The sequence below is a fragment of the Mustela lutreola genome, chromosome 8 (genome assembly GCF_030435805.1).
Source record: "Mustela lutreola isolate mMusLut2 chromosome 8, mMusLut2.pri, whole genome shotgun sequence".
Taxonomy (NCBI): Eukaryota; Metazoa; Chordata; class Mammalia; order Carnivora; family Mustelidae; genus Mustela; species Mustela lutreola.
In genome coordinates this window covers 65,706,081-65,722,612 of record NC_081297.1, presented here as the reverse complement: position 1 = coordinate 65,722,612, position 16,532 = coordinate 65,706,081, and the positions used below count along the sequence as shown (strand labels likewise).

Genomic DNA, 16,532 nt, shown 5'->3' with positions numbered 1-16,532 from the left:
AATCAGGGAGGCCTTTGAATGCCAGGTTTAAAAATTTGATTTGGGAGAGCACCTGGGTGGCTCAGTTGGTTAAGCATCTGACTCTTGATTTCAGCTCAGGTCATGATCTCAGGGTTGTGGGATGGAGCCTCACATGTGACTCCATGCTGGGCATGGCATGGAGTCTGCTTAAGATTCTCTCTCTCCCTCTGCCCGTCCCTCACCCACCAGCACACACTTTCTCTCCAAGAAAAAAAGAATTTGATTTGGGGTGCCTGCCTGGCTCAGTGGGTACAGCGTACAGCTCCTGATCTGAGAGGTCATGAGCTTAAGCCCCACGTTGTGGGTAGAGTTAACTAAAAAGAATTTGATCTTTGGGGCACCTGGGTGGGTCAGTGGGTTAAGCCTCTGCCTTCAGCTCAAGTCATGATCTCAGGGTCCTGGGATAGAGCCCCGCATCAGGCTCTCTGCTCAGCAGGGAGCCTGCTTCCCTCTCTCTCTCTCCTTCTTGTGATTCTGTCTTTTGTCAAATAAGTAAATAAAATCTTTTAAAAAAAAGAATTTTATCTTTATTTTGTATTTTTTAAATATTTTATTTATTTACCTGACAAAGAGAGAGACACCGAAAGAGGTAACACAAGCAGGAGGAGTAAGAGAGGGAGAAGCAGGCTTCCTGCTGAGCAGAGAGCCTGATGTGGGGCTTGATCCCAGGACCCTGGGATCAGGACCCAAGCTGAAAGCAGATGCTTAAAGACTGAGCCACCCAGGCACCCCAGAATTTGACCTTTATTCAGTATCCAGCATTCTTGAAATATACCACTAGTGGTATGTAAGATGATTCATGTAACATACACACTTTAAAATTTTGTTTTGTTATGTAATTTTTTAAAAGATTTTATTCATTTACTTGACAGAGATCACAAGTAGGCAGAGAGGCAGGCAGAGAGAGAGAGAGGAGGAAGCAGGCTCCCAGCAGAGCAGAGAGCCCGATGCGGAGCTCAATCCCAGGACCTCGGGATCACGACCTGAGCCGAAGGCAGAGGCTTTAACCCACTGAGCCACCCAGGCACCCCTGTTATGTAATTTTTAATGTGTGGTGGGAAAAACAATAGTCATAACGTCAAAATTATGATTTCCCAAATATTCTTGCACAGAAGCTAAAGCTGATAGTAAGAAAAGCCAACAGAATTTGAGAAGAGTAGTAAACATTTATAGGGGTGGACAGACACTATGGACATCATCATGAATACAGTACAAGGCTTCAGTAGCACTGCAGTGAGCGATGGGATCTTTGCCATTACATTCGTGGGCTAATGGGGAGAGGCAGTACCACAAGGAAAGCTGGGCTTTATGATGTAGAGGATGTAGGACCAAGAGAGGTTGGGGCTGGAGGTGGAAGTTCTATTAGGAGGCCAATACTCAGAAAGGAGATGATGGCCTGGACCAGGTAACAACCAAAACAATAGTGGAGGGGCGCCTGGGTGGCTCAGTGGGTTGGGCCGCTGCCTTCGGCTCAGGTCATGATCTCGGGGTCCTGGGATCGAGTCCCGCATCGGGCTCTCTGCTTGGCAGGGAGCCTGCTTCCTCCTCTCTCTCTCTCTGCCTGCCTCTCCATCTACTTATGATTTCTCTCTGTCAAATAAATAAATAAAATCTTTAAAAAAAAAAAAAAAAAAACAATAGTGGAAAAAAAAAAAAAAAACCAATAGTGAAGACTCATAGAGAAGGCACTCCAGATAGAAGTTGTGAAATTAAAGATCTGATTAAAGCAGACGAAAAGAAGGAAGATGGCAATTCCATAAACAGGATCAGAAGACATGGGAAGAACAGGAATGTTTTAGCAGGGGTAAGGAGAGAGAGTACTGAGTTAATGCATTTATTTTTGACATATATTTGATATTTGGGGCTCCTCCAGATATTCACATGCTGATGGGCCAATGAAGGATGTGTGTCTCTAGCACTCCACAGAAAAATAACCAGGATATACATGCAGGCCTCTTCCTTGCATGTTCCCTAGGTCTGGTTCTCCTCTCACTCCTGCACCTACACCTGACTTCTGCTAGTATGGAGATGATAAATACCAGTCCCTTTCAGGAAAATGGGAAGTACTTAGGTCCTCTCAGGGGAACTTGCTCAATCCAGGGACCATAAATAGCAATATGCAAAATAATTGAATCTACCTATTAGAGCTGGAGGATCTTGGTGATGACCTGGTATCACCATTTTCTCCACACTATAGGCTGAGAAGCAACAGCCTGGAGAAATAAAGAACATGGATCTTGCAGTCAACCAGACCTGGTGTCAAATCTTAACTTATTCCCTATGAGATCTTAAGCGATTTACTTCACTACTCTGAGCCTCAGTTTCTCACGATAGCAGATGTCTGCCATTCTTTCTGGCTGCTGGCAGAAAGATAGAGGTCCCGGAGGCCCATGGCAGTGGTGTCAGCAACACCCTCCAGCATCCGTGGCAGAGTCAGCATTGGGCTGTAAGCTACAGTGTCCAGTGTTCAGTGGCGGTTGCCACAGTGCCCCCACCGGCTAGGTTCAGTGATTTGAGGCATTTTTTCTGGCTGCCTAGCCTCAAAAACGCAGGTCTCCAGTGGTCCCTGTGACCTGCTTAAATCCTTCTGGAATCGAATACTTATTTTTGCACAACGGTTGTGAGAAATAGATGTGATCCTGTATGTGATATGTATTTCTTAACAAAGTATTACGAAGTATTCTATTAAGAAAGAGTTGGTACTCCCTGAATTAACGCCATCATAATAACTGTCATTATTAGTCAAAAAGTGAATTCACAGTTCGGCTAGAGAGGTATGCCCAGAGGAAGGCAGATGGGCGGGCTCCCTCCCTGACACCACCGAGAAAGATGATACTGGGAAGAATACTCAGTCTAGCCAATTTGCAAACTGGACTTGCTCAGGACACCTCCAAATATTTGTATGCCAGGGAAGCCTTGCAGTAATTCCCAAGTTCCTGATCTGGGTCCTCCCATGCCAGTGTATCCATCGCATTCTCTATCCACTGCCCAGAATGCCTGTGTCCTCTATCTAGGGTACTCTCTTTTCTTTCTTTCTTTTTTTTTTTTTTTTAAGATTTTATTTATTTATTTGACACAGAGAGAGACAGATCACAAGTAGGCAGAGAGAGAGGGAGAAGCAGGCTCTCTGCCGAGCAGAGAGCCCGATGTAGGACTCAATCCCAGGACCCTGAGATCATGACCCGAGCCGAAGGCAGAGGCTTAACCCACTGAGCCACCCAGGCGCCCTGGGTACTCTCTTTTCTAGTGAGGTACCAGATTGCTGCCTGATGAATAGAAAATTAGGACTCTCTCAGTGGGGTATTTCAGAAAGTCGTCTGGAGGCCTGAAGAACCATTCCTGTCCCACCAATGACTATGTTGGGTACCTCTCTCATCAAGATCATTCTGGGCACATAGTAACTATTCTTATTGACTGAGTTACTCATGTTGCCACACTCCATTTTGGATTAATAGAGTGATATTAGCTGATCAATTATTCTTTCTCATCTATTTCATTTTATTTTTTTAAGATTTATTTATTTATTTTGAGAGGGAGAGTGAGCGGGGGAAGGGAGGGACAGAAGGAGAGGACCTTAAGCAGATTCCATGCTGAGCATGGAGTCAGACTAGAGGCTCGATCTCATGACTCTGAGATCATGACCTGAGCCGAAATAAAGAGTCAGACACTCAACTGACTGAGCCACCCAGGTGCCCCCTTCTCTTTCATTTTAGATACACTAATATCACGCAGTCTTTTTCTCCTCCACCTTACTCTTTGCTCCCTACTTCATCCTATGAACTACTAGGTCCTACCAATTCCGCAAATATAAATATTGCCTACAACTGTCCCTTCTCTCCATCTCCACTGCCATCTCTTTATCTCCCAGCATCATCTCCCATCTGCACCACTGCCCTACCCTTTCTCCTTTTGCTTTCCTCCCTGGGCTCACTAACTCCCTTCTAGTCTGTTCTCCACTCAGGAACTAGAAAAATCTTTCTAAAATCCAAACTTGATCAGGCCATTCCACAAAGCTAAAACCTAATTAAATTAATTTAATCTATTCAAATGACTGTTTCTCTAGAAAAATATTTTTTAAATATTTAGCATAGTAAAATGTCTATTAGTACTTGCAGAGGCCTAATAAATATTTGTTGAGGAGGGAGTCAAATGTCTGAGCCTGGGAAGAAATGCCTTGTTCTTTTGTGTGTTAATTCACCTTGTTCAAATCTCAGGGCACCTCCTTCTTTCCAACTACTTGGAAGTACCTCATTGTGGCCTCTGGCATCTCTTACATAGTGATTTCCTCAAGGTCACACAGCTGGTGCAAAAGCACCAAGTAGAATATACAGCCCTATTGTTCGCAACTGTAGAATCACAGTTAAGGGAGAAGCAAGTGCGGCTGAAAAGTGACAACCACCTGTATGAGGTCTGATCCTCCTGCAACACTCCCACCAAGTTTCTAGGTCTTGCTATAGAGTTTTTCCAAGATAAAGGACATCTACCTCCTCATCCCACCAAAGCAGCCCCTTCTTCTTTAGACAATTCTAACAGTTATTGAAAAGCAGACAAGTCAAAGAATAATCCATCCTAGCCCACTTATCAGAGAATAGAGAGAATGAGGGAAAGAAGGTTGGGTGTGACAGAGACCCACATCCTCCTTCCTGGGCTGGTCCGAAGGTGCTTTGGGTCAGCTTCCTCTAAGAGGAAGGTGGATGACTTTGGCTCTAGCTTAGTTTACAGGCAGACTTGTGACATTTAGCCTCAAAACCTCCAAGATATACTATAGACTAGCCAGGGACTAGAACAGGGAAGGGATGTGTGTGGAGGAAATGGGATTAATCCCAGCTCAAATGTTGGGTGGAATCCCAGCTGCTGCAGCTGCTGAAGGCTTAACCAGCTGTTTCCTGGGCAGCTGCAATGTCCAGCCCAGGCCTGGCTCTCGGGGTGGCAGCTCTGCCTCAGCTTAGGGCCATCAGCTCTAAACTAAGCCAGACTCTGCCAAGAGAATGGCTGGAAAGCAAAAGAGAAGAGCAGAATAAGAGTTCCCAGTCCCAAGAGCTTCTTCTGTTTGGACACCACGTGGTGTGAAGTCAAATAACTATGTTCTTAGGTGATGTGGTCCCCAGGAGAGAAGCTGAGAAGATAATTTGGGTTTAGGTTTCGGAGAGAAGCAAAGCCAGGGCTGGAGGTATCGCCTTCAAATCTGTCCCCATCTTATCCTGCCCTGCTCCAATATCCCTACGCTGTCCTCCACCATCTGACTCCAGGCCTTTGGAAGATGCCGTTCCCTCTGCTTGAACAACTCTTACCCATCTTTCAGGTCTCAGCTTCAACACCACTCTTCACCTTCCACCACATTCAACAACCGTCTGACCACTATTTCTTGCCAGGTGAACTGTGAGAGCCATGCCTGCCTTACCATCCTCTCCCCAAGGTAGGAACTCAGTAAGATCTGCCTGAAGATATCCCCCCATCTAATGGGAGATGTTCATGTGCATACAACAACCAATTCACATACAAAGACAGTAACAGGTAGGAGAGGAGAGTCTGAATGTGCTAATCACCCACACAATCCCACAGAGAAATACCCTAACCAGCCATAGCCTTCTTCCCATAGACAGCTGCTCTAGTCTTCCAGCCAGAGAAGGCTTCCTCTAATAGTAGAGACCACACAGGTACCGTCAGGGATAAAGGCTCTAGGTCGGAAATGCTCACTTTTCAGAGTTCATTATATTCACTAAATAAAGACCCCATCTTGGCACTGGATTTTTTTTTTTTTACTTCATACAGCTCTGGAAGATTGGATTAGTCCACTACGGCTGTCATAACACAATACCATCAACTGGGTGGCTTAGACATCAAACATTTATTTTCTCACTATTTTGGAGGCTGGAAAAGTCCAAGATCAACGTTCTGGCCAATTTGGTTTCTGGTGAGAACTCTTCCTGGCCTGCCCATCGCTGCCTTCTCACAACGTGTTTGCATGGCCTTGCCTTGGTGCATGCAAAGAGAGAAAGCACCTTTCTGATGTCTCTTCTTAGGAAGACACCAGTCCTATCAGATCACGGTCCTACTCTTGGGACTTCATTTGACCTTAGTTACTTCCCAAAATAGTCACACAGGGGCCTCACCTCCCAAAACAGTCACACAGGGGCTGAGTGGCTCAGTGGGTTAAGCCTCTGCTTCAGCTCGGGTCATGGTCTCAGGGTCCTGGGATCAAGCCCCACATCAGGCTTCCTGCTCAACGGGGAGCCTGCTTCCCTCCTTCTCTCTCTGCCTACTTGTGATCTCTGCAAATAAATAAAATCTTAAAAAAAAAAAAAAGTCACACAGGCATTAGGGTTTGCCCATGTGAATTTGGAGGGGGAAGCATCTATTTAATCCATAACAAAGTATGATCTCCCCTCTCCTCTAATCTGCAGGATTTCCTTTATTGGCTAGATAACTTTAGTTAAGGAAGGCAGTGATCCAGACAGGAGAAAGAAGAGCCAATGAAAATGAGAAATAGCTGTCAAAAAGCTGGGACTAACTAGTGACTCAGTGAAGGGAAGGAGAGTCCAAAACTTTTTATTTATTTATTTTAGAGCAAGTGAGAGGCAGAGGGAGAGGGAGAGAATCTTCAGCAAACTCCCCGCTGAGCTCAGAGCCCGACACGGGGCCCAATCCTGCAACCCTGAGATCATGACCTGAGCCCTAAAACCAAGGTTCAGACACTTAACCGACTGAGCCACCCAGATGCACCAAGTCAAAAACTTCTTAAGGCCCTTTCAGATGTGGTCTTTTCCATCAAGGCAGTCTTATTTCTTGTTATTCCTGCTCCAGGTCTCCCACTTACTAGCTGCGGTCACTTGAGCCAGTGACTTAAACCTGTCTTTGCCTCGGTGTCCTCTTCTGTAATACATTCCCACAGGGTTATCGTAAGGAGGAAATGAGAATGCATGGGAAGAGCTAGCACAGGGTCTGACATGTAGTAAATTCTCAAGAAACATGAGCTACATATAGTTACACTCCCAGATCTCCCACTCTAGCCAGCTTGCTAGAATCCAGATTCCAAGTGCCTGTTCATGTCGTTACTTCTGCCTGGAATGCCCTCTCTGGTCTCCTCCACCTACATGCCTCCACATCCTAGCCAGGCCCTACTTTCTCCACAAGGCTTTCTCTGTACTAATATGACATTTTCCACCCATTCAGTTCACCCTGATTAAGTAACAGTGTTGTTTTGGTAGTTAAACATCTTATACCTTTCCTCCCAGAGAGAGCTCTTTCTTAATATTTTGTGTTTTTCATGTCTAATGCAGCGCTACACTGTAGATGTCCAGTAAATCCGGCTTGAAGAGAGGCTGGCGGGGGGGAGTCTGGATTTTGGGGGGTTAAAAAGGTCAACTGAACCTTGAAGCGGTGGTTCTCAAGTCTGGTTTCCCAGGACGCAGAGAGGTCTTGCTGAGATAATCACAAAATACTCTGTAAATTCTCAAAACAAGATCACTTTAAATTATTCTTTAGTTCTAAAGCAAGCCCAACTCTTTCACACAGCACCTTCTGAAGGAGTGTTATGAAATCAAACAATTATGGGGGCAACACCCCCCCCCAAATATTTGGGAACCATGGATAAATTCTGCTTCTAGTGGAGTGGTGAGGAGAGAAGCACACAAGCAGCGGAAAACAGCAAAGGCAGTGAGAAATGGGAGCAGAGTGTAGAAAACCTTGACCGAGTGCCTTGGCCACACTGGGCACAGACACTGATCTTGTCAACAGTCCTTCTGGGGAAGCGTCAGTATCTGCAGGTCTTCCTGACTTTCAGGCCATGCTCTGGGAAAGATCCACAGCTTGGACTGTGAGATCAGAAGAGGGGTGGGAGGTGGCAACAGGTACCTGGTAGGGACAGAAGGAAGTGGTCGGTGGGAGGACACTAAAGTTAAGGTAAACTTATTCTGCTTCCTGTTGCTTTTATCAAGCACTTCCTGGAAACCTAAGTATGTTTTTATCTCTAGACATTGAACTCCAGGGTCACAAGGTGAGGGAGATGCACAGAATCTGGCTACAAGTATACCTCCAGTTTCTGGGAGCCATAAAGCTAAACCAGGTAGGAAGGATGCAAAAATGCCAGGCTCCGACGGGTTTTCACAAGGAGAGGCGTGTGGGCTCCTTACCAGCTCTTAACACCTGTGGCTCAGCCCTGGCAGCTTACCAAGCCCCACCCACCATCTCAGGCCTCCTGAGACAAGTTCTCCTCCGCGCAGGTGCAGTCCACTCATCCCTGCAGTCTAGTTCTTTCTTTGGTCTGGAAAAGAACTAATCTTGACGGCCACCAGAGGGCGGTGTATAGCAGGGACCCTATGGACTGAAACCGCACAGCTGCTACGGGCCAGGGCTGGCTCCTTGGTTTCACCACCAAACTTCTCTCGGCCTGAACCCAGACATTCCGCTTCTACTGAAGTCCAACTTCCTCTGAGCTTCCATTCTTTTTTTTTTTTTTTCCCTAAGATTTTATTTATTTATTTGACAAAAAGAGAGAGAGAGATCACAAGTAGGCAGAGAAGCAGGCAGAGAGAGACGGGGAAGCAGGTTCCCGGACGAGCAGAAAGCCCAATGCGTTACTTGATCCCAGGACCCTGAGATCATGACATGAGAGGAAGGCAGAGTCTTAACCCACCCAGGCACCTCCCTCCGAGCTTCCATTCTAGCTCAGGAGCACCTGACTGTCTGAGTTCCTGCCTGTCTGCTGCATTGGAACCTGAAGGTTCTCAGAATATCCAGCCCAGGGAAGCAGAGCCAGGAGAAGAGGAGAGGAAAGAAGAGGGGTGGGGTGTGGGGTATAGGAAGCCAGCAGAAACAACAACTAGGACAAGCGATCAAGAAGAGGGTTCCAGTTGTAATGCCTATATGCTCCTTGCTTGGAGAGCCTCCCTATCTTCCCCTAAACACACACACCAGGGCTTGAAGCTGTTCTCTGCCCCCAGGCCTTCAGGAGAGAGAGGTTCCAGCCCTCTGATCCCATTCTTTCTCTTGACCAAGAGTGTGTGGGGACTATCAGTTATAAATTAACTGGGGATTCCCACGGATCACCAGTTGGTCCAGTGACATCCCAGAATAAAACATCACCCCCATTCAGACCCTGGCACCTCATTCAGGGCCTTCAGGGAGGGACCAAGACTGCAGGCTACCAATCATGGGCCAGAATTCTCTGAGTATCAGTAATGCAATAGCCTGTGACCTCGCTGGAGCCTCTGTAAATGAGAAAGGACATGTGCAGACCCTCTTGCTCCTTCAACAACCCTGGCCCCTCCAACATTCGGTATGCAAGCATGCGGACAGAATGCTGGTCCTCTCTGGGTGGGAGAAGGAACCAGCAGCCTAGAAAAGCACACGACTCTCTGCTCTCTTTGCTGATCAATAGGGACGCCCCCTCCGATGGAAGGAAGCAGGCAGGAAGACCTGCTGGGCAAGGAGGGAGGAGTCGGAAGTAAGGTATTGACTCAGAGTTGGTCCCCTTCTCCCCTCCTCTCAAGGTGAATCCCCCTCTGAACAGAGATATTTTCCAATAAGCTCCTGCAAGCCTTCCCTTTATTAGGCCACCTGTAGGAAAATGTCAGACATCAGATTGGCTGGCTGTGTCAAACAGTGTTAACGCCGTGCCCTGGACCCTCACCTTGCCAGGCGGGGCAAGCAGATCATTATATTACAATTTATAAATAGAAAATAAAATAAAATAATTGGTTGGGGCTGAGGCACTCGGGAAGAGGTGAAATAGTCCTCTTCAAGGAGTATCCACCATCGACCCCAACTACCTAGGGCTAGGGATCTCCTCTTCGCTCCGGTGGAGGTTGCCCCTAAACCAAGCAGTCCGGTCTCGTGTCCATTTTTCTCCCTATCCCCTCCTCCCTGCCTTCCCGAGTCAGCATCCTCTGCTGCCCACACCCCCAGATCTCAGGCCACACGGCCGGTTTCCTCGGGCGCCTCGAGGTTTCTACGCCGGACGCATTCAGCCCAGTAGCTCCTCCGCCAAGCGGTAGAGGAACCGAGAGTACCAGTGCATGCCCGTGGGCTGGACTGCCCCGCCCGGAAGCAGCGCCCCTAGCGCGTGCAACAGGCGCAAAGGAGCGAAGGCGCGGTGTGCCCACTGGTGACTCTCCAGAACCGCATAGCACGAGGCCAGGACGTCGTTGACCAGCAGCGTCCCGTGTGCTGTGAGTGGCGCGAACACGCCCACGGCTTCCTCGCGCGCCACGCGGGCCACGCGCGCCGGTCGGAGCGCGTCCCCGCCGGGCGCCAGCACCGAGTCCCCCGCGCGCAGCCTGCGCGCGAACACCGGCGCAAAGTCGCCCGGCGCGGGAGCGGGCCCTCGAGCAGCGAACACCAGGTGCCAGGGCGTGAGCAACAGCTTGCGCGGGGGCCGCTCGGTCTCCACAGCCACGAAGGAGGCCCGGCGCTGCAAGTCCCGGTCCAGGAAGAGCAGAACGGGCGTGGGCACCACCCGGCCTGCCGCGTCTGCCGCCAACACCCAGTCACCACGGTGCAGTTCTCGAAGCCCCTTCCGCTCGCCGCTCCGCAGGCGCACAGTGGCATTTCCCGGAAAGCAGCCGCCTGCCCTGACGGCCAGGGAGTTATCTGCAAGGAACAAGCACAGCGATGATTGAATCAAGACCGGAGGTTCCGGGATGTTGGTACGGATTCTCAAAGATGTGGGTCAAGCCCAGAGCAGACCTCGCCAGTCCTGGGACATGTAATTTCTCACGGATCTGGCCCCAACATGGGCAGAGATACAAGGATGGTTTACAACACTAACGGCCAGTTGGTCTCCCCTAGGGTCGCACCAGAGCTACGCAGCCTCAGTTTCCCGGAAAGAGCCCCCTTTGGGCGGACTTCACCACCCACCCCCTACTGTACCGGCTTTGACCGACACGTGGACGTGGTTGCGGGACTCGTAGTAGACCCAGTCGAAGCCGGCTTCCACTGCCAGGCGCGCCAGCAACCCATACTTATTGCGGTCGCGGTCAGACGTGGTGATGTCCAAGGCACGACCTTCGTAGTGGAGAGAGTCCTGAGCATGGTGGCCGTCCTCGTCCCAGCCCTCGGTCACCCGCAGGCGCACTCCGGGCCACATATTCATCACGGCAATGGCCAGCGCGTTCACCCGCTCCTTACAGCGCTGGCGGGGAATCAAAGAGTTAGTCTCCTCACTACCACGACCACCGCAGGGGCAAAAGGGACCTGAAAGGGAGGGTCAATTCTTCTTTGTTTTCCTGCCCCCACACCACTTCCTCCCAGCTTTTCAGTGTCCCGGAGAAGTGAGAACCCGAAGAGGTGGCGTCGTCAATACCCACTCCCGTTTCAGAGCACTGTGGGAGAACTGTGGGGTCACCTCAGAGATTGAGAGGGGTCCTGTACCTAACTCTTTCCCTACTTTGGACCCCTGCCCCTCACTCATTATGGGATCTCGGCTCAACCTGGGAGAGGGCAGGAGCTGAAAGGGCGGGTGGAAGCTCTGTCAGGGAGGGTTGAGCTGCCTGGCTCCCCGAGAGGAGCCCCTGTTTTGGCCTGGCCCCCGCCCCAAGCCCCGGCTGCCCTCCCTCCGCCCTGATTCATCTTTTGTTTCGTTGCCTTCCCTGGCACCGGGCATCGCTTCCTTCCTTCCTTCCTCCTCCTCCTCCTTTCGGCCCCTAGCATTAACCCCTTCGTGGTGCGAGTACCCCCCACAGAGGTGCCCAAAGCGTAGCCGTGCGGGATCAAGGCTACTGGAAAAAGGGTTTGGATGGCGGGGGCTGCGCGAAGTACAATGGCCATTCTCCGGGATGACTTAACCGAGCGAGAATCCCGGGCCGAGGCCGGGGACTCGCCGGGAGAAGCGGACTCAGCAGCTCCATCCACAAAGGCGCTTTTCAGCCGCCCCGGCTCCGGGAGAGGAAAGGGCAGAAAGCCGCGCCCCCCATGCCTGCTCCCGCCCGCCGGGGCCCCCTCCCCCAGTGCGACCAGCCCTCCCAATTCCAGCCCAGGCTCTGCCAGCCCTGAGCCCCCGTCTCTCCATCTCTGTTCCAGATGCAGCCCAGAAAGGCGTGGGAGTAGCACCTGAGATTAATGGGAGCTGCCCTAGCGTGGACCTGGGAGGCCCCCTGCAGGGTGGGAGTGGAGAGGAGGAAAAGCAGCGGGCTGGAAGCCTGCACCCGGGGGAGTGAGATCGCGGTTATCTGGGCTGCTCTAGTCTGGGAGCCGGAGACCTTGGCGCGCACCATACCACCGACGCCGCGGGAGGAGGCGCAGAGAGGACAGTTTCCTTTTCTTCTCCCCGCTCCGACCTCTCACCTCAGACTTGGTTTTCTCCTAAGTGCCAGAGGGGCATTTCCCTCCTTCCCTTCTTCCCGCGTTTTCTACACCTCCGCAGGGTTGGAGAGCAGGGGAGGGGAAGACAGGAAAAGTGGTAACTCCATCCAACTTTTTGTCGTTTTGTCCCCTAAGGAGGCCCTGAGGCCTTGACCTGCGGGGGCAGCAGCCCAGTGCAGAGCCAACTCAATGGAGGCCTTTTGCAGCCAGGGTGTGGGAGATAAGCAGGACGGAGGGGTTCCCAGGCCTTGTCAGAGCCCCTCCAAGGCCTGTCCCTTGTTCTGGCTCTTCTGCTGCAGGTGGCGGCCAGGGAAAAGGGCCACAATATTCCACGGCCAAGGAGGGAAGGAGTGTCCCCTTCCCAATCTCTGAGTAGTAGTAGAAGGAATTCTTTCTCCCCTGGACAGGTTTTCCTAACAAAGTAACCTGGAAAACTATGGCAATTAATCAGAGGAAATCCGTCCCCCTCCCTCTCCCCCCACTTCTCCACTCCATACACAATTAGGTGGTGTAATGGAAAGTGTATAGACTTAGAATCAGGAGTCCTGAATTCTAGTCCCAGCCATGCCACTAATTAGTTTTAAGACTTTGATTAAATTGCTTTTCCTCTTGTGGCCCAGCTCTCAGCCGCAAAATTAAAGCGAGGAGGTGGAAGAATGTGATTTCCAAGTTTCCTTCCAGGTCTGACTTTGAGATCACTGGCCAGAGATGGTCCTTCACTCCCAAGGCATTGCTCACCTCATCCTAGGTCAGCTGGGTTCTAGTTGCAGTAGATGCTCAATACATGCTAGTTGAATTTAATTCCAAGGAAAACCTCTGAGCTAAGCTGAACTTGAGGGATGTGGGAACACTTTGATTCTTAGGTGGGCCCATCTGTTTTTCCCACTGAGAACTACTTTTCACCCAAAACAGTCATTTAGACTCTAGAATAGTCTTGCCTTGCTTCTAGGACTCCCCCAACCCCCATGCTGAAGACAATTCCTGCCCAGCCCCTTCTCAGGTACATGGCCTGGTGACCTAACCCTTGGCCATCTCTTTCCCAGCCTCCTTCAATCTCTTTAGCCCACAGATCTTTTCCACAATCAGGTCAGGAGCCAGGCTAAGGGTAGAGCTTTCTGTCTGCTGCCTCGCCAGCTCCTGGCCCCCAGCTCACCCCAGCCCTTCCTGCCTGGCTCGGTAGCTGACCCCCGGTCCACGCCTCAGCCATTTCCCGTCTCGCCTGCCGCCATCCTCTTTTCCCCGCCCTCGCTGTCTCTCCCAGCTTCACTCTCACTAGTCCCTCCTCCCCTCCCCATTCCAGCTTCTCCCCGTTGGAATCGCTCCTATCACTGAGCCCAGTAAGCACTGGTTTAGGGTCTTTTTTTTTTTTTTTTTTTTGGTTGGGGGGGGGAGGGAAGGTGGAAAGGTAGGGAGAGGAGATCTTTGGGATTAAGGTGTCTATAGATGAAGCCCAGCTTACCCTCCCAGGCTGCCACAGGAGTTGGCAATGCCCTGGCGCAGGTGGGGAGAGGTCCTCCTTACCTCGGTCATCAGGCGGTCTGCACCACTATTCTCCTCATCCTTGAAGATGATGTCGGGGTTGTAGTTGGGCACCAGATCCCGGAAGCGCTCAGAGCCCCTTGCCACTCTCCCCTCGGCAGGCCCACTGGCGCCCAGGGTCCGCTCAGGCACGCTGGGCACAAATTGCTTGTAGAGCAACGGCACGAGCTGCTTGCGCACGTAGCGGCGCCTGCCAACAGGCCCCCGGCCGGGCCCGCAGCTCTGAGCGGGCAGCGCCAAAAGTGCCAAGCAGCACAGGGGCACTAGCCTGGCCGGCAGCGCCATGGATGCAGAGCACTCGGGCCAAAGGGAATGTTCTTGTCCTCACCAGCTCGCCCGTCAGTTGGGCATTTCCCCAGGCACCAGAGAGCGCAGCAGGCAGAGCTGCCCTCAGAGTGCCCTAAAGCTCTTGGGGCTCTGCGCACCTGGCTGCCGCTAGCTCAGCCTACATGCTCCCGGGGGGTCTGGAACCTGCTACTGATGGGCCATCATAGCAGGGAAGGGGGGTCGTGGGTGAGTGCCAGCCCAGCCTGGCTCTGCTGCCCGGCTCCTGCGCTGCCAGAACCCGGCTCCGCCTTAAGTGGCCCCTGGCCCCGCCCCCCGCCCTTCTCCCAGGACCGTCCCGCCCCCTCCCACCGGGGCGGGGGCTCTAGCCGGTGACCGCTGGTCCATTTCGCGACTGAAGCGTGTTCCATCCTGGAAACCAGGCAGGCACCTGTCTAAGAAATACTAGTAGCTTTTCAATCCTTAGCTGCCTGGATAAGCATCCTTCTACTTCCAAGCCTAAGCCTGGCATCAAACCACCCTTCTCTGATACTTGAATTGGATCTTTACTCTCCTAAAGCCTATCCTGGCAGGCCATTGTCCTCTGCTCTCCTCCAGGAAGTATGGGTTCCAGTTTCCACCTAAGGCTAGCCAATCCCTTTGGGCATACAACCAGAAACTTTCTTCTCTGTGGTCCTCCCAAAGCCTCCCCGACTTTCATCTCTCCTTGGCAGTAGTAACCAGAACTGGAAGGGGTGGGTACCAGTGGACCATTTTCTCTGGTAACTTTGCAGCCTTCTGCTGAGAGCTTCCCCCAGAATCAGGGACAGCTCTCTGTAGTTATAATTTGGTTCCGGACTTCAAACGTCTGCCCCCTGTCTTGTCCTTGCCAGACATCCAATGGCTACTTCTTTTCAAATGTATAACCTGTCAACTGGAAGATTCTGGAGGGCAGTGGGTACTTAAGGTCATAGTCTTAACAGGCTAAGGGGCTCTTCCCTTCACGTTCAATTTAGGCACCTCTCTAGCTTTCACCCTCTGGACCTCCTGGGGCTCTGCTTCCAACCACTCAGGTCTCATCTCAGAGGCCTGGAGCCTGCAATACTTCACCCACCAATTCACTATTGTTCAGAGGCTTCTGCCTTTGGCTTGCATCACAGTCCCAGGTCCTGGGACGGAGCCCCACATCGGGCTCCCTGCTCAGTGGGAGGCCTGCTTCTCCCTCTCCCACTCCCCCTGCTTATGTTCCCTCTCTTGCGGTCTCTCTCTCTCTGTGTCAAATCAATCAATCAATCTATCTATCTATCTTTAGAAAAAAAAATCACTTTCTCACGGGGCCTGGGTGGGCTCAGTCAGTTAAATGTCTGCCTTTGGCTCAGGTCATGATCCCAGGGTCCTGGGATCAAGCCATAGATTAGGCTCCCTACTCCATGTGGGGCCTGCTTCTCCCTCTCTCTCTGCCTGCTGCTCCTCCTGCTGGTGCTGTCAAATAAATAAATAAAATCTTAAAAAAAGAAATCACTTTCTCTAAGAAGGCTTCCCTGATGTCCTGACACTGCCCAGCTGTTTCCCTGAGAACTAGGAATGAACTGCCAACCATTGTGGTGTTAGAATTGTATCACCCTTATTAGACAAAGCAATTCTTAAACACGAAACTGTTTACCATGAATCCCCACAGCTCAGTGCCTGGCCTATAGTAGGTGCTCAGTTAAGTATTTGTAACATCCACACTTTTTTGCTGTTCAATACCCACCCCCCAGCTCCATGGCTAGCACATAGAGCAACTCTGTATACATTAGAAAAAAGTGTTCCTTCCTCAAGACACCTAACTGCCATCTGCAAGAAAATAGTCATAGCAACTGTATATAAGACTACAAGGTGAACGATACCGCTCCAGAAGTTGCACAATACACAAATCTGTATCCTCTTGAGCAGAAACTTTGTCCTTGCCCCTCCCCCAGCACAGAAGGGGGGCTCACACAATCTTCTAGGCACTGACAGCCTCTGGAAAGACGGAGTTATGTTCTTTTCTGGGAACCACAAACCCATGTCAGCCAGCCGCTTTTTACTTTGCGTCCAACCCAAGTCAGGGAGGAAAGGGCTGAGGATGCTGTGTGCATACAGGGAGAAGTTATCCCATTCTTACAGCCATGCCCACTTACCGCCAATAACCAAAGCACAGAAACAAGCTGTGAGTACAAGAGTCAGGAGACCAGCCAGCTTTAAACAAGGCTAAAGGAGGAGGAGGTTCCCACTGCCTAATTGTATGACCTAATACTAGACCCAAGTCCCTAAAAGGTACTAAGAATGCAGATGGAGGAAAGGGTAAGGATGGTAGGCAGGATCTCTCTGTTCTTCTCAGCTGGTAGACTCAGAATTGGTGGGAATAAGGCTGTTCAACAGACACA

General features: G+C 50.9%; 1 protein-coding gene across 1 annotated transcript; it reads right to left on the bottom strand.

The window, feature by feature from the left end:
* Positions 1-6,554: 6,554 nt before the first annotated feature.
* Positions 6,555-16,391, bottom strand: DHH (desert hedgehog signaling molecule). The gene is made up of 3 exons (XM_059185470.1): positions 13,843-16,391; positions 10,891-11,152; positions 6,555-10,611 (listed from the first exon to the last, which is right to left on the bottom strand). The coding sequence occupies exons 1-3, from the start codon at positions 14,143-14,145 to the stop codon at positions 9,986-9,988; spliced, it is 1,191 nt and encodes a 396-aa protein (XP_059041453.1). The 5' UTR covers positions 14,146-16,391; the 3' UTR covers positions 6,555-9,985.
* Positions 16,392-16,532: the final 141 nt, after the last annotated feature.

Coding starts and splice junctions, on each gene's coding strand:
- DHH (XM_059185470.1), bottom strand. CDS start 14,145: ATGGCGCTGCCGGCCAGGCTAGTGCCCCTGTGCTGCTTGGCACTTTTG. Junction 11,153..13,842: donor CAGACCGCCTGATGACCGAG/GTAAGGAGGACC, acceptor ATTCCCCGCCAG/CGCTGTAAGGAGCGGGTGAA. Junction 10,612..10,890: donor CCACGTGTCGGTCAAAGCCG/GTACAGTAGGGG, acceptor TGTTCCTTGCAG/ATAACTCCCTGGCCGTCAGG.